Below are 23,861 nucleotides of genomic sequence, written 5' to 3'. Positions count from 1 at the left end.
GCTCCCCTTCCACTTCTCCCATAAAAGCACTAATGCTGTTCTCTCCTTCTTTCATGATGTTGGCCTACAGTTGAACAGCAGCAGGTAAGGTCGAGAAGTTTGACTTTGCTAATAACCAGTTTACGCTTTAAACTCTATAAATCTCTATGTACATAGAATGGTGTCAATTTAAAATTGTAGCTGACCCACAACTCTCAAGAGAATCATAAAAATGAAACATTTCAGCTCACTGTCATCAATTTGTTTTGCTCTTTCTAATGACCAAGCCCCTGTGAGCACTTTAAAGCTTTCTGGGTTTTTTAAATGGGAATGGGCAATTTTCAAATATATGTTTATAACCAATACAAAAGCATTTGGGGCCTTAAAATGACATTTTCAAAAAGGCATCAACCCAGGCTTTGAAGTTGTGTGCATAATGTTGTAAGCATAATCATTTACATAACAAACTGTTACCAGTTCTCTGAACTCAAGGACCCAGTAACTGACCAGAACTCAATCGCTTTTTTTAAGTTCAAGGTGCAGGCAATTAGCTTGTCATCTTTTTCTGAGATTAGACTCTTGTTAGGCATTGCTCATGTGAATGAGTAATGCCTAATTATCTGGAGGCTATTTTTAAAAAGGTGGCTCTAAAAGATGAACATAAGGACCTGATCCTTTTAGAAGAAGCAAATCCAAAAAGGTAGCTATGATTTCAAGGGTCTGCTGGGATCATGAAGAATCTGCACTCTGTGCCACAGGTAAAGAATAGTTTTTAATATAAAAGATTAAGTAAAAGAAAATTCTCATCCAAACAGAAATAATGAAAAGGGAGTGCTTATAAATATCCAGACTGGAAAAACATAGCTTTCTGAAATATTTGAACAAAAATATGTTTTTTGTTTAAAATGTAATGTATATATCTATTTTACATTTTATACAAAGTATGTACACTTCTTCCATAAGATTTACTACTCTTAAAAATGCAATTTTTTTCATTATTTTGGGGGCATGAACAGTGGAGAGATACCTTAATTTTAAAGACCAATTTCTATCCCATTGTATTTGAATATCTGCAGTACTTTATGGTTGTGGTACAAAGGCAAGGGACTAACAACATATCAGAGGTGGGGTAGTAATACCCCACTACAATCTTTGTCTGGTCTTATTGCTTCACTCTGTGGCTTATGCTATAATAAATAAAAACAACAGGATGACAGTGAGTTTTCATGATAAATCTCCTTGCTGTAATTTTGTTGTCAGAGCCTTAAACAGCACATTTAACTCTGAAAAGTCTCTGTGTAAAAACAGCATTGTGGGTTCCAGGGTTTCCGTGACTTCCACATCTGCTCTGATCAGTTTAGAAGCATAGAGATAATTTTTCTAATGGGCAGTCATGCAACCTGGGTTCATTCAACTTATGCATCATTAGTAAAGATTCTGTGATTTAAACTTAGTTAACAATGCTGTTGACAATACACATGAAGGAAGAGATTCCAGCTCATTCTCCCAAAGTTTTATTGGCTCTGCTAAGAGATGCAAGAGGAAATAAAAGTTATTTTAGTCAATACAGGAAGCTGATAAGGTCCTGAAATCACCCCAGGAGCAGATTTAGTAGAGCAAGTAGGTGCCTTTTATACACACTCATTTTACAAAGTAGAAAAAAAATTAAGAATCACTTTACCCTTCCTTTCTGTGTTTTAAATATTTTCCAATATTGATCCAATGACACTTATGGGATTCATTTGTAAAGTACATTTCAATTAAAAAACAAAAGCATAGCAGGTGTGACTTTTTTTCTCCAATCTTATAGTTTGGACTCAATTAGGATTCCAATTGACTTTAATTAGAATTTTGCCTGAATAAGGACTGCTGGATCAGTTATTTAATTATCAGTCATTTAATTTCCCTGTTATAGATTTCTTTCATAACATTAATCTGTATTAAATGAATTTTAAAATGCTGTCATTTAAACCAAACCTAATAGAAATAAGTATTTATTAGGCTCTGAACTTATCTTATGGGGAAAGACACTAAAGAAATCCCTTTAGCAGGCACTGACCCTTTCCCTTGCTGTTTTGGGTAATGTAGAGATTTTATTAAGTTAAAATATAAAATGTAGATTAAAAGACATCTTGTCTTCAACAGTGCTGTTTACAATGTTTCATTCCCTTTCTGCTGCGGTCTCCTGGCTCACTGATGGATCTCTTGTGTGTTTAGATAAGATCATCATATAAGCAAAATATTATGGAGGCTTTATATATAGTTACTGTTGTGTTGAGATTTACACTTAAAAAGAGATAAATCTCTTTTTTAGATAGGAACAATATAGTATAACTTCCTCAAACACACAGCACTGACCCTCTGAATATCGTATGAGTATTTTGAGAATTTCCAGGTAAATTTTATATTTCATTTATGAGTTAGAACCATTAAAACCTACCTTTCTAAAAAATTTTTTTTGAGTTCTCCAGCAAAGAAATTCCAAAATATAAAACATGGGCTGCTTTTTAAATGTATTAATATGTTAATTGTGTGTAAATTAATAATTGAGTCATAACTGTTTCTGTTTATGCAACAATGTTTCCTCTGGAATATTTTCCCATTTGTTGTTAAATGAAATTTATAGCTAACATAGTGGCATACAACCGATTTTGTGTCAATTACTTTTGGTGGGAAATAGTTTATGTGATGTATTTTTGCAGGATAAGTCACTCTTGGGAAGACAACTGAGAAAGCATTCTTCATCAAAAGGGCTGCCCTACAGCTCAGCCAATTACATGATTCAGTGGTTCGCCAGTTCAGCTATATAAGAGCGCTCCTGGAGAAGATCTCTGGGACCTTGCAAGTCCACAGAGAAGGGTTGTTCTCCTGAAGTTTTCCTAAATTCTGGAGAACGCTTCTTTTGTGCATTCCTAAAGTGAATAGGATTGGGGCATCCCTACTGACCCTTCTGCTGATCTTGTGAAACCTCATTGCTAACATGCCTGACTAAATGCTGTCGTACTCAGTGCAATGCTTTCCCTTTGTCCATCCTTTTGTACTGCATCCTCTTGGTTTCTACTTGTAAACTATAAGCACATTTGTATACGTTATACCATCACAATACTCATCTACACAAACACACTAAAACCCTCTTTAACACAGTCATTTTAACCAACACTATCATCTTCAATGCACAACTCAATCTAATGGCCATTCACAACCTTAATTCCAACCAGTTAATTTGTTATTCTAACCAGTTAATTTGCTAAGTACAGATTCAGAGATTCTCAGATTTTGATGTCAGATTAAGGACATACACAGGAAATGTTGCATATGCATCTGCTTCAGTATTTATTTATGCATACCTTTTCATTCCTGCAGTTGTTAAGACCCATGTTATTCATGGAGGGCAGTTTTACATCGACACCATGAGGTGGCGGCTGCTGCTGCTGCTCCCTCTGGATCTGCTCTCTCATCTTTCGAGCCTCCTGTATGGCTTTCATGACTGTGTCCTGGTCCCCAAATAGGGCAGGTGAGTTAAGACTGGAAAGGATATCTACAAATACAGAACACACCTAATTAAAACAACGATTCAGATTAGATTCTTGGCTATGCAATCAGCTTTCATCCTGTCAGAGTGGCACCTGATTAATCTCTGTAGTAGTAGTAATGATAATCTTTTTTTAGACCAGTGGTTTTCAACATTTTTTCATTTGCAGACCCTAAAATATTTGGAATGGAGGTGCTTTTGGAAATATTAGGCATAGTCTGCGGCTGCCTGAAAACAACTGCATTAGATGGTTGAATTAACATGCAGTATTTACGTATAAGAGTGGACTTTCTTTGTGCCATTACAAATGTGACTACTCAGTATACAACATAGCCCAGCAAACAAGCACTGACCTCAATGAGATCACTCATATGCTGAAAGTTAAGCAAGTGCTTAATACTTTGCTGGACCTGGACCCAAATGAGAAATCTTTGAAATGACAAGAGAGAAAAACAAATAGGAAGTAAGCTGGCTCAGTTGAAATATACATGTTTCTTTGTTAAGGGATAAATGTCACTCCCTGTACGGCGCTTTGAAATCCAGAAATTGTATACAGCAGTTAGTGTGTGGTGGTAGGCAAGTTATCACCTTAACAGGAGCTCAAAGCTGTGAATAATTGAGAAAAAATATTTCTTTTCTTTCTGTTACATGTAGTAGAGATTGAAAAAAAAAACCTTCAAGCATTAAACAAAACTATCGTTCCTCCGAAAAAGGCATTTTATTATAGGTAAAAATTAGTACTGTGGATAAGGCTTTCTAATTTTAGACCAAAAGACAGCAATTATTCAGTGACTGGTAGTTTCAGGCTGATGTGGTAAAGCTTTAACTTGATCCACCTGTTGTTGCTGCATGTGAATGTACATTACACAATACAGAGATGTGTGTAAACACACACACACACACACACTACAGCTAGGAATTTTTGGGGAATCCTGCATGACAAGCAAAAATGTCTGTCCTTTATTTAAATGTTCTAAGTTTGCTATGCTTGTGAACTTAATTACACTATATATATACTATATATATACTCATATATATATATGAGACAATGTTAGAATTCTTCCACAGAAGAGAATTCAACTGACATCAATGAGAATTTTGTCCAAGTAAAGAATGCAAGATTTGACCCAACAGCATGTTGATTTAAAAAAAATTAAAACGTTAGCATCTCAGACTTTACCTTAAGTAAGGAATATTTGATTTAACACTGTAGCCTACACAAAGGTTTAGGGATTACACAATACTGGTTTTTAGCATAACTGAGGAGCTCCTCCCTAAAACAGTGTCACAATGGAAGACAATCTATGTTCCCCCTGAGTAAAATTTTCAAAAGCTTCTTAAGTCATTTGCAGTATGTCTACCCTGCAAAAACCAACCAACCAACCAACCAACCTGCAGCAGCAAATCTCAGTGCCCAGGTCTACACACTTGGGCTTGTGGGACTCACACTAAGGCACTAAAAATAGTCATATAGATGTTCTGGCTCAGACTGGAGTTTGGACTTTGAATCCAGGGAGTGGGGTGTGCTTCAGACCCTGAGCTCCAGTCCAAGCTGGAATGTGTATGCAGCCATGTTTAGCATTGTAGTACGCCCCACATGTCTGAGTCTGTAGACCTGAGCTCTGAGACTTGCTGTCGCAAGGTTTTGGTTTTTTTCCCCCCAGTATACACATACCCACAGGTGCCAAAGTCTCATTGGTTTTAAAAAAATGGCCCCAAGTGATTTTGAAAATGGGACACAGGCTCCTAAGTCTGCTGAGAGAAACTGAACATTTTACCATATATCATCATAGCCCCGCTTCTACTTTTAGACTGGGGAAGAAAGCATACAACTTTTTTGTAGTTTAACTTTTAATTGAAAATATCCTCATCCTCTGCCACTTTTGTTCTCTGCCAGTCTCTAAAAATGCCATTAGTCGTCTGGCTTCAAACTTACCTGCTGTTCTGTAGTATTAGATACAACAATAGTAGGGCCACTTAGAAATAACACGACAGAAAGACCAAATAACATCTAGGAAGCTGCAGAAACTATATTTCAGGAAACATTCCCCATGGGATTATGAAGTTGTCTGGAACACATCATAACTTTTACAAATTTGTTTATATTTTACAAGTGTTTACATGTATTTTACAAGTATATCTGAGGTATGGATTGTGAACAATCAGTTTGTCGTAAATATTCAGTCCACAGTTAACTTATGAGAATTCTGTTCCTTGACTGGATGATCTAACCTTTATAAACTACTTTCACCCAAAACAAATTTTTCATTTGTGAATCTTGCATATGGGTCAAAAATTCCCTATCCACAAACATCTGAATGTACAAAACCTGGAAATATGAACATTTGTGAGCAACGAAGAATAAAGAGATTTGAACTGTCTGAACAGAAACCCTCCTATCTTTCTACCATCAAAAAAAATGTCAGCATATTCAGAATAAGATCTTGGTGCAAAGATACTGCATATCTAGGACACCACTGGTTCATGGGATGCTGAAACTTTAAATGATGGAAGATAATATTTCTTTAGGAACACTATTCTGAGTAAGACTAACAGGCATATTCAGGCAAGGAAAAGCAAGTCAAGCTATCTACTTGCCTGAGCTTCTAGAACAGTTTACTTTAAATATACATAGGTCCGATCCTTGAAGATGCTCAGCACTCTGGCCCTAATCCTGCAAAGCACTTTAAAAACATGCTTAATTTAAAACACCGGAGTAATCCCATTGGATTGAGCTCATGTATGGGCCTCCACGTTTTTAAATCCAAGTAAGGCACTCAAACTGGCTCTTGTATTCATTCATATGCTCATTTGTTGCCTAATCCAGAAGCCACATTTGAAAATTGAGCCTTGTACCTATACACACAATTAACTTTGGGAGGAGGGGAATCTTCATTATTCACACAAAATTTCTATAATTACATATCCTTCTTGTACAGTATGCTTACATGCTGTATTCCTGTAGGGATTTATTATATATGACTACTGCATAGAGTGAAAATCCTTAGCAATAAGAGTGATTAAACAACTTTCCTTGCTAATGTTTTCCTTGTTTTAACCAGAAAAGTAGCCTCAAGTGTCTATTTAATTGTGTCCCTCCTTTTAAAAGCACTCATCATTCTCAAGGTGAGAATCTCACTCAGAAACCGCACCTCTTGGGAAAGGATTTCCCTTTTTGAAATCACCAGTTATTTCCCTTCCACTTGTGGGTTTACCTAAAGAGGATCCTCTTCCCAATGTCCCTCCAATAGGGCTCGGGATGCCACTTTTATTTGGCACATTCACTGGACTGGTTTTACTAGCTGGGAAGAGGCTCTGCGTTGGTGACGTCGGGGATTTGACAGGTTCAGCAGTTTTGGGTCGGGCTGAGAGATTCAGTGGCTGCGCTACTTCATCCTACAAGAGTTTAATGTAAATAATTATTAGAAAAAGACAAATGAAACACATTATCACTTAGTAAGACACAGTCATTTTACATCTCCGAGACAATGCCACATTCTCCTGCAATAATAACAAAAGAAGCTAATTATCTGCCTCCTTGAAGATTCAACGAAAGGAAACCTCATTAATTTCTCTGTGTTATGCTTCTATTTACATTAACTGTGTGGCTGGATCATTCTTTTTGCCAAATTAAAATTTGAATTAGCTCACATTACAGCTTAATTTCCTAATGTGTTTTCAGAAATCTAAATTAACCCAGGGCATTTACAAAGAATTATTTAAAATTTCCAGCAGCTCAGTAAGGCTTTTGTGCTGGTTCTGTTTGAAAAGTTCCTGGGACTATAAATAAGCTATGTAGTTAATTTTTTCATATATTAGAAATTAAACAAATATCACTGATCAAGGGAAATATTTAGAGCCCTCTTTTACATTTTTGGCCCATACACGGATAACACTGCCATTTCTGCATACCTTTCACATAACTTTTTTGGGTGCACACTCTGCACGGGATATTAATCTATGCTCTCTTCCTATCATTAAAAAGGAAGTTTTGCAGAGAATGTAAATGCACTGCAATCATCTATGCACAGTATTCAGAACTTAAAATATATAACATTTTCTACAATTTCTTTTTAAATATTTTCTTATTCCACTGTCACAAGTAATTTTGCCATATTTTATGTAGAATTAAATATTACGTTTCATGTACATGAAACACAACATAGTGAAACATGAAACACAACACAGTGGTCATTTTGTAATAATTTCTACCAAGTTTGAACACTATTGTGTCTATATCTTTAATTTGCAGTATGCAAGCAACATGAAGATGGGGAAAATGCCTAAATGTGTAAATTTGGTATAGACATAGATAGCTCTGCAGCCAGATAACTGTGGAAGACATTCATACCCTCTGACATACATTTTGTGTCAGTGATATGGGAGAATGAGTCCAATTTTAACAAATATCTAACTTTGGGAAGAGGGAGAATCTAAGTAAGTCATTTCTTTGATCAAGATACACCATTCACATGGCCATCCTCTCCCCATTCTTAGGGCATGTCCCCTTTGCTTAGCTTGTTAAGCAGCCAGCAAGTCAGAGCATTCTAAAAACAGAATACTGATTTTCTGTAATTAAAATGAAAGAGCCAAATAAAGAGCTCTCTCATTTAAAATACACACAAAGCTAAAATATGCTGGATGTAAAGATACATAGTCTATATTTTAGAAGACAGCCTGAATACTACCAAGTTTAGAAATCTATGACAGAATACAATAATACATGGTTCTATCTCATTTTTCCCATTCTCCTTACTAGCAAGTAGTGATTCAGCAAAGTACATCTACTCATATATAACACATTCAATATGCCAGCATAACAAATAGGTGCTTATTTATAGTACCTTCACATCTCCAAAGTTAATATTATTTCTGTAAAATTGCAGGATATATCTTCTCCCCTATATTAGTTGCTAATTGCAAACACAGTCCCTGACTTTCCAATGCAGGCAGACACATGTACCCGTGGAGAGCCCAACTGAAACCAATGGAGCTCTGCAGGAATGCAGGGGGTTGCCTGCGCAGATCCAATTGCATGTTCATGTGCTTTGTGGCCATGATACAGCAAGCTGTGTAACCCTGCAGAGCCCTGGTGACTTCAACAGGGTTCCATGTGGACCCAAGGCTCATCCTGGGCTAAGCTGCTTGCTGGATGAAGGATTATGACTGTACACACACAAAAGATTATGCTAACATGCTCAATGGTCAAATAACTTTGTGACCAGTAGTAACGATCCTGTGACAAATGAAAATTCATTGCTTTTGCACACCTCCAGAATCTTTTTGTTTGTTCTTCCATATCAGACTTCATCATTGATTTGAAATAGCTGTAAGGTGGGAAAGCTTTCTGGACACTGATGTGAAATCCCAACATTATTTTTTGAAAACTTTGACTCCTATAAAATAATTCTATTAGCCCTATTAAATACCAGTGCATGTATGTTGTACCAACCAATGGCTAAACACAAAGAAGGAATGTACGGTTTATTAAGAAATGCATGACAGTTAAAACTGCTGTTCACTGTCTGGGTAACAGAATTCTCAAAGAAAGCACTCGAGCACTACTTTATTGGAGTGGCTTTAAATTATTCATTAATTTTTCTTTTATAATAACCCCATCATACTTCTCTACATGAAAACCTTGGAACTGACCTCTAATATTTTCAATACAATAGTGTGCTTAATAAAATCTGTATAAAAAGATTTTTATTAACATATACTTGCAGTCCATTCAAGTAAAATTATGTAGGGAAACCCCCAAGAATTTGCCTGTGGTCAAGTCAGTAATCAAACTCAGCTGGCCAACGAAACTGGAATGGTATTGGCTTTAGTTCAAGCAGATATGTGTTTACATTTAACCAGGGAAAATTTTGCTCATCCAGTAACGGTTTGGTTTGGTGTAGATCCATTTGGCTCATTCACTTACAAAATTACTTTTTCACATTAATGTACTCAATAGCATGTACTCAATCCCCTAAATCACTGGTGTTTGGTATCACTATACTATAGCAACTTTGCTTAAACATTTTACCTCTACTTTTGGCTGCTTCTGCATCGACCTCTAGAAACTCAACGTATGTGGTAAATCTCACTAACGGCTCTGAAGAACAGCACTGGATTCTGAGAGGTGAAATATTAGACTAATATGTATCCACGGTAAGTAAAGTGAACGCTTTGCTAAACAAATGCTGGATCTGTCCATAATGGAATAGTTTTTATTTATTAGTACTCTCAACATAGCACAAATGTGCAGTGGATATTTATCAGCCCAGGCAGAAATATCTACTCACCCACACTTTACCATGATGATTGATGATAATGAAAAAAACAATATTTTTACTCACCTGTCAAAAAAATAAAATAAAATAAAATAAAATTCTCACCCCAAATGAGTAGAATCTTCCCAGCATGATTTGAGACATGATTGTGGGTCTATAGGACTTTTTTTTGTTATTCTCAAGGAATGTTTTTTTTTCTTGTGGAAAACCAGTTTGTGTCTTCCATAACTCAGTTTAATGTCTTTATATTTGTTGTGCTAGCTAATCAAATCAATAGCATGTCCAAACATTTTCCCACAAACTAAGAGTTTTATAGTTTGAAGCAATTTGTTTCTCAACCTGTTTGGCATCGTGAAATCCAATACAACCACAGCAAAACACAGCAATAAAGGCAACCTGGTACCACCCACAGGTACCAGCTGCAGCACAAAGTTGGAGGGGTGCATCATGTTCATTTCAAGCTGCTGCCAAGTGCCACGTTGTAGCTGCCTCGTTCCAAGCAACTGAGAATAAGCAGGCACAAGCATTCAGCAATGGCGTAAAACCGACAAGGAGCAGCCTCGTCGTCGGCAGCTGTGTGAAATCAACAAGAGGCAAATCAATCTGCAGTGACACAGTTTTTCTCCCTGGAGCCCTGATTTACATTTTTATTTTTATGTGGAGGCTTTTTCCAAAGTTGTGTAAAAGGCGCAGCCTGGAAGTTGTGAAATAATTAGAAGGGCTACGGTCCCTCTGGCCCTCACAATGTAAGTTAGCACCAGCTTTCTGAGGCATAGGTTGCATTTTGTGCCTTATTTGAAATCACGTAATAAAATAGATACTATTTATACACATTATCAAATTAAAAACTGATTCCTGAAGATACTGAATTTGAGGGATGAATTTTCAGTACTGGATATAGAGATGAAGGGAATGCCTGATATTCTTGTTTCCAAGGAGTGAACACCTGCTCTTCCATTCTCCATGCTGACAGCATACCACTGAAGAGGAATATTTCATTTGGGAATGAGCTTTCATATGGTTGGACTTCCTACTGTTAAAATAAATATGTGGACGGTGTTGCGCTGCTAATCGTACCACCTCTTTCAAATGCTAAAAAAAATTTCCATCGAAAAATACCTTCACTTGAGTTATAGGGCTGGTCCCTCGCTTTTCGTTTTTCATCCCAGTAGGTGAGAGTGCGCCTGTCGTGTTTGGTGCCTGGGGAGTAGAAGGCATCTTGGCTCCAGGAGAAACCTGCATGCTGGCCAGCTGAGCTGCATAGAGTTGCTGCAACACAAGAAACAAGTATAGAATATTGCCTGCAACTGTCCTAAGACAGAGATGCGATAAATGTACATCATTCTATCGCCTTGCTGCTGCTTCTCTTTTTCCAGCACTTTCTTGTTTGAGGTTTTCCTGCTTGATACTTTAAAAAAATTAATAGATTTGCAAAATTCTCACCCAGGGCAAGTAACTATTTTTATTAGACAGACACATAATATATATTAGTTATTAATCCATTGTAAACAATGATCATGTAAAGGGCAGACAGATATTGTGCCCAGGCTGGTAAACAATCATGCTAATGCTGTAAGCCTGTTTACAAAAACAAAAAAACAAAAAAACCCAACCCCATGAAAAATATGAAATAGGTCTTTACATAGCTGCATAGCAACTCTCCATCAACAGCAGAATTTTATTGGGAATTGAGTGCTACTGAAAAGCACCATGTTTTCTCTTGATATTGCTTAATGGTAAAATAGGCAACAGGTTATATATTTCCACTCTGATGCAGTCTAACTCCCATTAACACCAATGAGAAGTAGTGGTGTAAATCCCTGCTCATAAAGATGAGGACACAAATACACCCTTAAATATTATCATAGAATTTACCCACAACTTCCTCCATTTTTCAGAAGTTTAAGTGAAAAAGATGTGCGTTAAAGTCAAATGTTCCTAGCATTATAAAGTGTTTACTGAACCAAAAACAAACAGGTTTTAGTTTCCTTCTAATGGTCATCTTTAATCCCTCACCTTGAATTAGCAGTAGCAATAATCCTTCTACCATAAACAGGGGAGGATCCTAATCCCTCTTCCACACATAAATCGGTATAAACTTTGCCTTATTAGTCAAAAAAAAAAAAAAACAGGTGGTTTGTGTGAAATTTCCAACATTACTATCATTCAGATGGACAAATAAAAAAAATTACAGTAATCAAAAGCAGACCTTTCAGCACATGTAATTAAATGAAAACTTAATAAAGAATAATTTGCAAGAGCCAGATGTGCTTATGTCATAATTGTTGCTTTCTTTGGAACAATTTTTCTAATATAACAAGCCTCTAAAGAAATGAAAGTTACACAATACTATGTGTTCAATGACTCAGTGGCTAGACAAATGCAGAAGGGTCAGAGTCAGAACTCTGAGTGCTTAATGAAAAATTTGACTTTTTTATTTGTTTGTTTGTTTCCCTAAGCCTCCACTACATCCCATCCCTTCAAAATGCAAGGCACAGTCTCCACATGGACAAGAGAGGAGTCTTCTGAAATCAGATACATTTAAATATTTAGGTCGAAGTACTGTCTTTTTTCCTCTGCTAGCACTCTAATTTCCCAGTTTTCTGTTCTGTACTGAATAATGAAAATGAAGAATTGTATATAGTAGTAAATGTTCTGCTCTACTGCTGGGATCTTATCAGCTCTCCTTGGCAATGGCATATAAACTAACATCATGGTCTTAGGGTCATTCTTTGTTAGTTTAATAGACTACATTACTATTTGATAGTAAAAAGGCAAATTTTCAAACTTCTTGAAGCCTTAACAGTTTTAGCTCAGGATAAATTAGATACTGTATAGTGGAACTGATGACAGAACAAACAAAAATACATCTTTAGGAACAAGCTGATTGTAACAGGGATGTTTGGAGTTTAGTGCTTTTCTCTGTCTACTACAGAGCTCTCAATACTGTGAGTTAGCCACAAGAGCATTCATAACTACAATGGCAGTACAGACAGCATGCTTCAGAGCCAAAAGATGGCTCATCCAGATTCTGCTTAAAGGAGCCTAGAAGTTCTACACCAGATATTGCAATTTTAAGGTCTGGGAAGGAATTTTCCTCCAGTTGCCCACTGACTTTAACACCAACGTTTGGTGGGGAGGGGGCTGCCTTCCTCTTGAGCATGTTGTGAGGGTGAGAAGGCTGGATGAAAGTTACTCTCCTCACATCAACAGAGACTTTCATACAGGATGAAGGCAGAAGGGTGAACAGTGATATTGCAGCACTTTCAGTTTGTAGCCCAGTGGACAATCATTAATAGAAATGTCTTTGTTGCATCCTAAGGGCAGGGCAGAAGTCCTTGCAGTAGAAGTCTTGGCCTAATGTCTCATGTCTCTGAGTATATAGAAGTAGGTCTGCTTTTTTAATGAGAAGAGGACTAATTTGTAATTAGTAACTTAGCAACTGCTCTTCAATGGGGGCTAGGCACTGAACTTCCCCCAAGTCTTCAAGGATGAGCAAAGATAGTAACAAGGATTATGGGCCACTAGGTGACTGTATGGGAAATTGCTTGAGTGGAGGTCTGCTAATGTTAAAAAATTAATAAAGTTGCCTTTATACTGTAACTGTCTGTTGACAGTTTTATGGTGCTAAATTATATATCTGGAATTGTTTTGCCTGTCAGTGTTGTAAACTTGTCCTAAGCATAACAAAAATAAAAAGACATTGTATATATGAACTTTTTGGTTTGGTACATGCAAGACCAAGTTTTTCCAGAAATAGAGGCAGAGCTTGAAACCACAAAAATTCACCCTGGTGCCTATAAAATTGTCATTTGGGCAGAAAAGTTGGGTAACTACACATAAATACCTGCATGTCTGAGGGATTAGGCAATCTGAATTAATATGTGCAAATAATAGATCTGTTGGTGCAAACAGATCTTTTTGCAAACATAATTGTACATTCACCTTTGAAAATATGGCCTTAAATGGCAATCTAGGAGCGTACATAGAGTAGATCGGGCAATGAAGAGTTTATAAGGAACTTCCAGAAAAAAAATGTGAAGGGAAAATGAATGTAGGCTGTTAGATTTTAATGTTCTGGAGTGAAAGTTTCTATAGAAATCTTTCAATTGAAATGCTAACTTGTTAGCTATTGACTAATGACTATAAAATTTATTAACCTACCCCAAAATCATGAATTTTAAGATGTATTAGTCAGCCACCGCAGTAACTAATGAGTCACAGCAATTCTTTTCAGTCTGGTTACTTATAAATTTAAAGCAGCTCTAAATATTACTGCATCCTTTTTACATTAGCACATAAAATGATAGTTATTTACATAGCTGGAGTTAGAATATTATAAGAGCAACTTAAACATTGAAAGGTTGTATGGTAACACCCATTGTTTCATGTCCCCTGTGTATATTCCACTGCATGCATCCGATGAAGTGAGCTGTAGTTCATGAAAGCTTATGCTCAAATAAATCTGTTAGTCTCTAAGGTGCCACAAGTCCTCCTTTTTTTTTTTAAATATTGAAACATATCCTCTTTTCAACCTCTCTCTATTATTTCCAAAACCTAACAGTTTAAAAACTGCCAATTTACAAAATAAGACTCTTGATTACATGCTCTACTAGTGGGTTCAAATTCATCAAGTACTCAAGACCCAGTTTGTATCATACATTTAATAGCCCAGATTCAGACTAAAGTCAAGATATTCAAAAAAGGGTACCTATAGTTAGATTCCTAAAATCCTAATAGGCCGTTTAAATATAAGTGATCCCAATTTTCAAAAGTGCTGAGCACCCAGCAGCTCCTTTTGAAGTCAGCGGGAGCTGCTGGGTGCTTAGAACTTTTGAAAATCAGAATTTTTATAAACTGGTTAAGGCTCCAAAATCCATATTCAGGTGCCTAAGCATGGAGCCCTGGCTATATCTTAAAGCTACATGCAGGAAGCAACCCTGCTTTGGAAAGAATCCCTACAGGGTTTTCCACTACCAACTTGAGTGAAATTGGCCTATATTTCTAAGCATTAAAACTGAGTTACATAATACAATGGTGGTTACTCCCTGCTTTCCTAAACAGAAACTACCTAGAGCACTGAATATTTCTATTTTAATTTCATTAATATTGTGAAAAACTTTATGCATATCCAAATATTCCCTGCAATAAATCAATCGGATGATAATACTGAGCTCTTCTGCAGTGACTTTCATCCAAGGATCTTGAAGGATTTCAAAAGCATCCACTAACTAAGCCTCACAACCCCTTTGTGAGATACATAAATAATAGGCAAATATCACTATGCCCACCACCGAAATGTAGACATGTCTGGGTGGAACATAAGGTGCTTAGGCCTACACAGTTCCTTCACTAGTAGTAAGCTCTAGTGACTAGTCATACAAGAACTCATTAATGCAGGCTTCCCTATACCCCTCATCACTTTTCACCTTGCACTTCTGCACACAACACCCTTTACTGGCACTCTACTGTGCTAATATGGGCAAATCACATAACCTTTCTTTGTCTTAGATTTCCTCCATCTTTAAAACTAGAATGATGATGCCTACCTCATATTGTAGCACTTTCAGGTTAAATGAATGCAAAGAGCTTTGAGAGTCACAGATTGTAAGTGCTATAGAAGTACAAAGTAGCATTGTTGTCATTATCCTCATTATCATCGAATTTTGTTGTTTCACTTATCTGGTGTGGGAGTGTGTGTAGCAGAGTTTTGATAGGCAGACAGAATATGTTTTTACGCACATAGTCTTAAGTGTGATATCACTGAAAGGCCTCATGAATGGTGTATGTTTCAAGAAGGTATTTGATTGAAGAGAAGGTGTTCAACTTCTGCATTTGAGGTAGGATGTTGCTTCAGGCATAACAGAGCAGTGTGGAAATAGGCACAAATGAGAGAGTGGGAAGAGACGGAGAGCACAATTAAACTTGTATGGAGCCAAACTATGGGTTTGAGAGGGACAGTAAGAGGAAATGAGATTAGACATACAAGCCAGAGCAGATTTGTGTAGAACCTTAAATGTCCAGACTGGAAGCTTTAAGTTTAATGCTGATGATGAAGAGGAACCAGGTCACAATGGTGATGCCACGGTCCAAGTGCTGGAAGAGAAAAATAATTTTTGTGGCAGAATTTCAAAGATACTGAAGTAAAGCAAGATAAGATGCAGGGAGGTCAGAGGAAGGCAGTCATCGTTCCCGAGGTGAGAGAGAATCAAAACACAAATGAGGGTTGTAAAGGTCAGATGGAGTGGAAAAAATGGATTTGAGAAATATTTGGAGCCAGCAGGATTCAGCTGGATGCGTGGGAAAGAAGGAAGAAGTGTTTCTAAAAACATATAGGTTTCTACTCTCTTGTACAAGAAGATTCACAAAATAAATGAAAATATCCATTCCTTCCTATGTATTTGTACAGTGCAATATCTTCTAAGGTGTGAGAAGCATTTTGGGGTCTGAACAAAAATAAGAAATTCTAAGCTTGCTGCTTAACTTTAATGTCTTCTCTTAATAAAAACATAAATCCTATTTTATATCTACAAGGAATATGTTTGCTACAGTTAAAAACAATAAAACTATAGAGCCTCAATTGAAGAACCTTATTTTCAGAGTTCTAAATAAACTGTGCAATACTGTAATATCTTATTTACAGAGATGAAAGTTCAGCCTTTGAGACAATGAGTAATTCGGTTTCAGAAGGAAAAAATTCTATAGGGATGACTGCAAATGCATTATGGCACTTGATGTGGTTGCTTTTTCTTATATACTGCATTTAGCTGGTAGTGTTGCAGAGCTTAACTCCAGAATTTTCCTCCAGGATGTACACCATACATTCATAATATAACATAACTCTCTAATCACAAAGACAGGACTTATAAAGCCTCTCTACAACAGCAGCTTCTTCAATACAATACCAGTGCACTGTGCAGCAAAAAACAAAACAAAAAAAACTCTGATAGACTCATTTTTTTATTATTTTTCTTGCCGTGGCATCCAAAAGATGCTAGGTGCTGTACAGACACAATAAAAGACAGAATCCCTGCTCCAAACAGTGTTATTTCTATTGGAAGGAAAAAATGTGTTGTGCTTAAATCACTGAATTGGGACTCAGAAAATATGGGGTCAATTTCCCAGTTCAACCACCTGTGTGATCTTGGGCAATTCACTTAGGCAAACTTTTCAAAAGCATCTCAGTGACTTAGGAGCCTAAGTCTGATTTTCAAAAGTGTCTTGGGCACTTAGGACTCGAAGTCCCACAATTGAAAAAGGTTGCCCATCATCCCTTTGTGCTTCAGTAAAACAGGGACACTCTGTAAAATAGAAATAATAATACTTCCTATCTTTGTCTGCCTTTTTTATTTAGATTGGTAGGTTCTTTGGGTCAGGAATGTCTTTTACTCTAGGTATGTACAGTGCCTTGCACAATGGGGCCCTGATCTCAGCTGGGACCTCTCAGCTCTACTATAATACTATAATTAATGAGAAATGGGAATGAGCTTAGCTATGTAAACAAAGACTATCACAAGGTTATTTTACTTGTTTGTTTTTAACAAGCTGCCTTTGTCTAGAGCAGAGTTCTCAAATACGTGGGCCGCAGGTTATTTTCTGCAGCCCGCCAGCTCCCCGCACCTCCAGCATTTACCTAGACTGGCTCTGGCCTGGCACGCACCAGGTGCAGGGCAGGCTCCGTGCCTGCCTGCCCTGCCCTCGCGTTGCTCCGGGAAGCGGCCAGGACCTTGGGGAGGGGGAACACAGGGGTCTGCGTGTGGCCCTGGCTGCTCCTCCAGGTATCTCCCCTGAAGTTCCCATTGGCCGGAAGGGAGCTTCGGGGGAGGTACCTGGAGGAGCGGCCAGGGCAACACACACACCCCTGTGTCCCCCGCTCCCCTGCCTCACGTCCTGGCCGCTTCCCAGAGCGGCGCAGGGGCAGGGCAGGCAGGGATCCTGCCCTGCCCATGGTGCACGCTGTGCCAGAGCCGCCCCCCGAACCACTCCTGCAGCCGAACCCCCTGCCCTGAGCCTCCTGCTGCACCCTGCACCCCTCCTGCACCCCCTCACAGGGCCTCATGGAAGGGGTGGAGTGGGGGCGGGGCCAGGGCCGCAGAGTGGGGTGGTCAGTAGTGCGGCCTTCGGGCCAATGTACTCGGCCTCATGTGGCCCTCGTGGTCATTTGAGTTTGAGACCCCTGGTCTAGAGAGATTTGCATTGTGTTTTGTTCCCAAATAAACTAAAATACGGAGTCCTTAAAGTCAAAGGTGAGCTTAAGGAAAATAGAAAAGGAGTACTTGTGGCACCTTAGAGACTAACAAATTTATTAGAGCATAAGCTTTCGTGAGCTACAGCTCACTTCATCGGATGCATCGGATGTAGCTCACGAAAGCTTATGCTCTAATAAATTTGTTAGTCTCTAAGGTGCCACAAGTACTCCTTTTCTTTTTGCGAATACAGACTAACACGGCTGCTACTCTGAAACTTAAGGAAAATGGTTCCAGAGATACAAGCTAGCCAAAGAAACCCATTAGCCCATAACTATGTAACAAACCCAGAGGCAACTCCAAAGGTCCTACGCTACTGTCTGTGGAGTCTGCCAAGGAATCAGATGCTGTCGCTAGAAAAATATCTTCCACAGCTCTGCATCTAGGCCTGTGACTTCCTTCCCTCGAAAAGGAGAAGGAAAGACACATCTATAATTGCTTACATTGATTATTTGATTAAAAAAATCTCAGCGCTGGAAAAAGCAAAGCATTTTTTGTGTGTGAAAACATCTCCTAAAAAGAAAGAGAGAAATATGTTTTATTTTAAAAGTACATGTTTTCTTTCATTTTACAGTCCATTTGCACAGATGTTACCTATTAGAACTGTAGATACTATAAATGTGTGTGTTTATATAGCAAGTTAAATATGAGTTAAATATGGTTGTACAGGTGTAAGTGAGAGCAGAATGTGGCCACACTATTTGTACTCTTATAAAATGCACAAGGGATGTAAATGAACAACATTTCGATTCATTAACATATTATTTATTAAATTTAGCTCAAAAAATCCCACTGAAACCTAAAAATTTGGTTGTGGCTTCACTGAAATACAATTTTAAAGTACCAACAAGAAAAGGACTTTACTTTAACTCTTATGTTTATTATATACAGTAACCAGTGAGTATTAGACTTTAATTAGGTGTATAACTGAAGTAGTATTGATTGCAGCACATATATAGAAAGGGGGAGTTGCAGTTAGGAAAAATTTTTAAAATGATAAATGTTTAAACAATAGGTAAGAGCATACTTCAAAGGTTTAATTTGTCTACAGCCTATCAATTTCCTATATCACAACCATATGCTTCTTTTAAAAAATATTTCCTTTATTTTCTTTCTTTTGCTGTTTTTGTGGAGAGTTAACCCTACCTACCCCTTTTAATATCTACAGTGGGGACTGAGATTGGACCATTCTGATTTTACAGATCCAGCACTGCACAAACAGTTTGCATGGTGTAGTATATAACTTTCTGCTACACCACTTCTCACAATACTGCACCAAACACCTTTTAAAAAAGGCCTTTAGGTGAAACACAAGCCGACAGCCAATGAATTATTGTGACTAATGTCATCATAACAAAGGCTGTTGCGCAGATTATTAATGAGTTTGCTGGCTAATGTGCTTGCAAATTTATTACAGCCTGCCATTTGCAAACAAACTAACTGCCTTTGTGAGAATACAAATGATACATTTCATGTTCATGGATGGAGTCTGAGGACTTCTTTTTTCTCCTGTGTTTCTATTTGTTCATCTTCTCTGAACACAACAGTTTACTGAATTGGAAAAATTGCCATCTATTGGATTAAGAGGTTAATGACTACTAGTTATTCATATTCATGCACTTTTTTCTTTTCTATAGCTACCAGTAGGGTTTTAATCTTTGTGACTGCTACTCAACATATGGCATAGGAACAGTCTCCTATGGTTCTCAAAGTTATTCAATGCATGGCTTCTTAGGAGAACATATAGATCGGATTTACTATTTCCATCAAGCTGCAATGCAACATGTACTTAGACCTCACTACCATTCCACCACCTTTTTTTTTACCGACTACATTCCCTTTACTACTCCTGAACAAAAAATACCCTCAGAGCTTCCAAACCCCTGCTGCGGACAATGGTCAACCTGTATTAAATTAAAACAAAAAATGTAAATATTTTAGATATTGTAGTTTCTATTGTTTTAATACTGCAGAGTCAATGTCCCCTCATGTAAAATAACAGCTTTACTTTGTTAAAAGGACCTGACTTTAAGTGGACCATGGAATATTTAGGTCTCTTTGTAGTCCTTTGAAGGAGTTACCTTATGTTTTTATGCCTATCATAGGTCAAAGGTTCAAATCAGCACTTCTTTCTGTCACTCCTTTTATATTTTACTATAATTTACAGCTCAGCAAGAGGACTCATAAAACAAAAGTGTCTATTTTACTTCAGCAACTAATTCTAGCTAATCAAAGCTTTCTAGCAAAACAACCCAGCATGAAACTCTTCATGGAAAATATGGAGAGAACAAAGCATTTTGTCAAATAACACATCTCATGATGTAAACACATAAGTCTCTTATAGGAAATTTTATCACTTCCACATTATCGGCACACAAAAGAAGCATTCTTGTCGCAGTCCTGGTGCGACTGTGAGCCATCGTCATTGGAAACAAGAGCCTGATTAGGTTCCCGCACAGATATGAATAGACTTTCCTTTTTTAGTGTAATGCTGCCTTTCTTATTTCTTAAACAGACTGGTAATTGTGACCAGAAAGACACTGAATTGTGTTTGGACGATATTTGTTTCTTCATATTTTTTTTTTTTTAGCTACCCAGTGACACCAGTTATTCCATATGGTTGTCCTCTTCTGGAAAGTCTGAGTTAATCCACAGCTGTGAAGATGAAGAAGGACTCAGCAGGCTCAAACTCTGTCGGATCTCTTGTCTGCTAATAAAGTCCACAGTCTGCTGGACAGATGTTTAAGAGGATGTGTTAAATAAGTCAGAGACAAAGATCCTGACCTCTACTGGGGAAAATTTTATTATTCCGGAAAGGGGCATAATTGCAAAGCATTAACAATTAGCTGCACCCTATCTATTCTTTATGGTTTTTGATTTCTTGCCTCAGCTTTTGGAAGAAACAGACTACTGCTACTTGTTCAGAGAACAGTAATATAATGGGGCTGATGCAAATATTAGTGTCTAGATTATCACATTGCCAGGCATTCTGAAGAAATGATATAACTCTTTGTCTTTGATTCATTCTTGAATACTGTGATTCATATATTTTGTATCATTGCAATATATATGTATGGTTTTATTTGTCACAGTATGTATTTCTGCTGAAAGAGCCTTAATTAATAATGCCAGCTACAGTGCATCAATTTTAAAGTTTAGTGTAATGGGAAATGTAAACTAAAGATCAAATTAGCATTTGACTAATTTTTCTTTAAATGGTATTAACATTGCTTGTATTTAAATTAAGGCAGTTACAGCAAATATACTTCTGTCCAAAAACTACAGCTGCTGTGATGGAATATAATGTGGAGTGAAACACTAGTAGGCATTCTGCAATAATATCCATTTATTTAAGTACCAATTAACTCCTGACTGTCTGCCCCTGTGCTCATCACCACGGCATGGCAGAGCATAGGCACCAAAGCCCAAAGCCCACTCTGATTATACTGGTGTAAATTTGGAGTAACTCCACTGAATTGAAATGTAATTGCAGCAGTGTAACTGAGAGCTGAATTTGCCTCCAGGCATGTGTGCACTAAGGTGCTCTTAAGATCATTTCCATTTTGTTGGGTTTTCTATTGTACATCTTATTCTTTTGACCTCTTCCTGCTTTGAAGGAATGCTGCAGAAACTGCCCTACATGCATAAGTACAGAGAGCTCTCACTTAAACATCATTTCTGGGACTTAAACTCCTTAAGTACCAAATGACTTTGGACTGATTAAATTATGACAATTAAATACAATCTCTTAGAAACTGCCTGTTCACAACCAGTTTACGGTAAACTCTGAGAGCAAAGCCAAGAAAGCGTACTTAGCACTCATATAAACTATCAATAGCTGCCAGTGGCTAAGACAATCAACACAATTAGGCACCTGGCAGTTGCCTCCTTAATACTGTATTTGTTTCCCCTTTGGGAAGTAAAACAGTTGGTTTATTAGCTTTACTGCACCTCAACAAATTTCCAGGGTATGTCACCCCATCACCTTATAAGACTGCATGATATATTTAATGAAACAGCATAAAAATTGCAATACAAAGATTTACTTCCTGAAAAATAAGAATTTAAATGTATACTTAAAATGTAAAACAGCCGAAGTTCAAACAGCACAATTAGTGCTCTCCTACCACTCGAGAGTATAAATAATGTTGATTCTACTGAAAGAGAATAACTATTCAAGTCACAAGTACCCAAGTCTGTGATATTTAAAACAGATTTCCCTTTTCTTCTGATGTGACTGAGTCAAAGATCTAACCTTCTAAGATGTAGGTACTGCCCCTAAGGTCCCCAGAGAAAAAACTACATTTCTGCCATGTCAGGAAAGAACAAAGGGCAGGCCAAAAGCTGACCGGGGGAACAAAGTAACAGCTAGGAAAAAAGCCTTTCTGCTCTGCCCAGACTCTGAGGAGCAATTCCCTTGTGAAGCCACTGATGGAGGGTGAGGCAAAAAAACCTCACTGACTTGCGGCTGTGTCTCACCTCATTTCACTCATTTTTTTTTTTCAAACAGACTGAATGTTGCTCTGCTGAGAATATGATGCTAAGCCACTTTTCCTGTAGAGTTTTTAAACTGGGCCTCTGAGAAAGGGTTTGATACAATTCAATGACTGAAGTAATACCTTTGTCCATCTGAGCATTAAATGGCCCATTGAAATACAGCTTAGTTAGAAAGAATTTCAGTAAATGGTACTTTCTAATTTATTTTTTCCCTCTCCCAACAGATTACAGCCTGGCTCTGAAAATGCAGCTCAACCACTTTTCGTTGCCCCTCAGGTCAGCCCTTTAGCCAGTGTTAATTAAATATGACTCCCCCTTACAATACTAGAGGTTAAATGAGAGCAACAAATTGTTCTTCAATATATTACCTGATGTGCTACAAAAAGTTGTACTCGGTTTATGGGCCCTGTTTTAAATGAACAATTAACAATTAAATTAACAATGAAATTAATATCAGGAGTAGAAGGACCATGCAATTGCTATTTTCTCTGGCAGCTAGTAATCACAAAACATTAAACACCTATTTCCATGCAATACACCAGCCTATTGTGTTTAAATAACACACATCATAAAGGAAAGTGCTGCAGCAGACAGTTAGGTTCTAGGAGCACATGCAGCACAAATTTTCAACTTGATAAAGTGACACTATAAATAATCAATGCATAAGTCAGACAGCTTCCATATCTAATACTCTTCCCTTCAGCTATTAGAAGTTTACATTTTTTGTCTCTGGAAGGCATGAACATTATTTCATGTCATGAGTCATATTTTGTTGTCTGTTCCATACAATTTGACTATACCATGAAATTGGAAAGTAGCTGAAATTGTCTTTTTCATCCTAATGATTTTAAATGAGAAAAGCAAGTTTTTTCTGGAAGCTGTTTGTTTACTGCTTTGTACAAAGTTGACTGAAGTATCCATAGCTATTTGAATATTACATTATTTGAAAGAAAGCTTTTTAACACATGGTAATTAGTCTTGTCTCTATGAGCATGACTCTACTGTAAATACTCCTCCTTGACTAGCCTTTTGTCCCAAGATTCCTTGGAAGAAAGCAACCAAGCGATAATTCAGCATTATTGCTGCTTCAGTGCACTAATCGCTTAAAGAGCAGCTAAGACCCTATGCTCGTTGCCACAAGGCTCCTACAGCCTCCTGGCCTAAGGCAGGCTTTGTGACCCAGCAGCATCCAGATGTCAAGAGGAATATCCAGGTCCTAATGCAGCATGCCGTTCCTTTCCAGTATGGTCTAAACATCTGTTTCATCTGCTGCCATACAACCTGCTGAATACACTGAGACAGCAGTCTGAACTAGGGAATAGAAATAGA

At 37.5% G+C, this 23,861-nt stretch overlaps 1 protein-coding gene across 32 annotated transcripts in view; it reads right to left on the bottom strand.

Annotated features, from left to right (window-relative positions):
* SOX6 (SRY-box transcription factor 6) overlaps window positions 1–23,861 on the bottom strand; it is a 450,079-nt gene that overhangs the window by 67,803 nt on the left and 358,415 nt on the right. For all 32 annotated transcript variants that reach the window (XM_043516939.1, XM_043516934.1, XM_043516913.1 and 29 more), the window contains 3 exons: window positions 10,909–11,058; window positions 6,727–6,907; window positions 3,327–3,517 (listed from right to left, as the gene is read on the bottom strand). In XM_043516939.1, the coding sequence (XP_043372874.1) occupies window positions 3,327–3,517; window positions 6,727–6,907; window positions 10,909–11,058 (522 nt within the window). The remainder of the gene's footprint in view (window positions 1–3,326; window positions 3,518–6,726; window positions 6,908–10,908; window positions 11,059–23,861) is intronic.

The sequence above is a fragment of the Dermochelys coriacea genome, chromosome 6 (genome assembly GCF_009764565.3).
Source record: "Dermochelys coriacea isolate rDerCor1 chromosome 6, rDerCor1.pri.v4, whole genome shotgun sequence".
Taxonomy (NCBI): domain Eukaryota; kingdom Metazoa; phylum Chordata; order Testudines; family Dermochelyidae; genus Dermochelys; species Dermochelys coriacea.
Note: the sequence above shows the minus strand (reverse complement) of the source record. Positions and strands in the feature narration are given on the sequence as shown.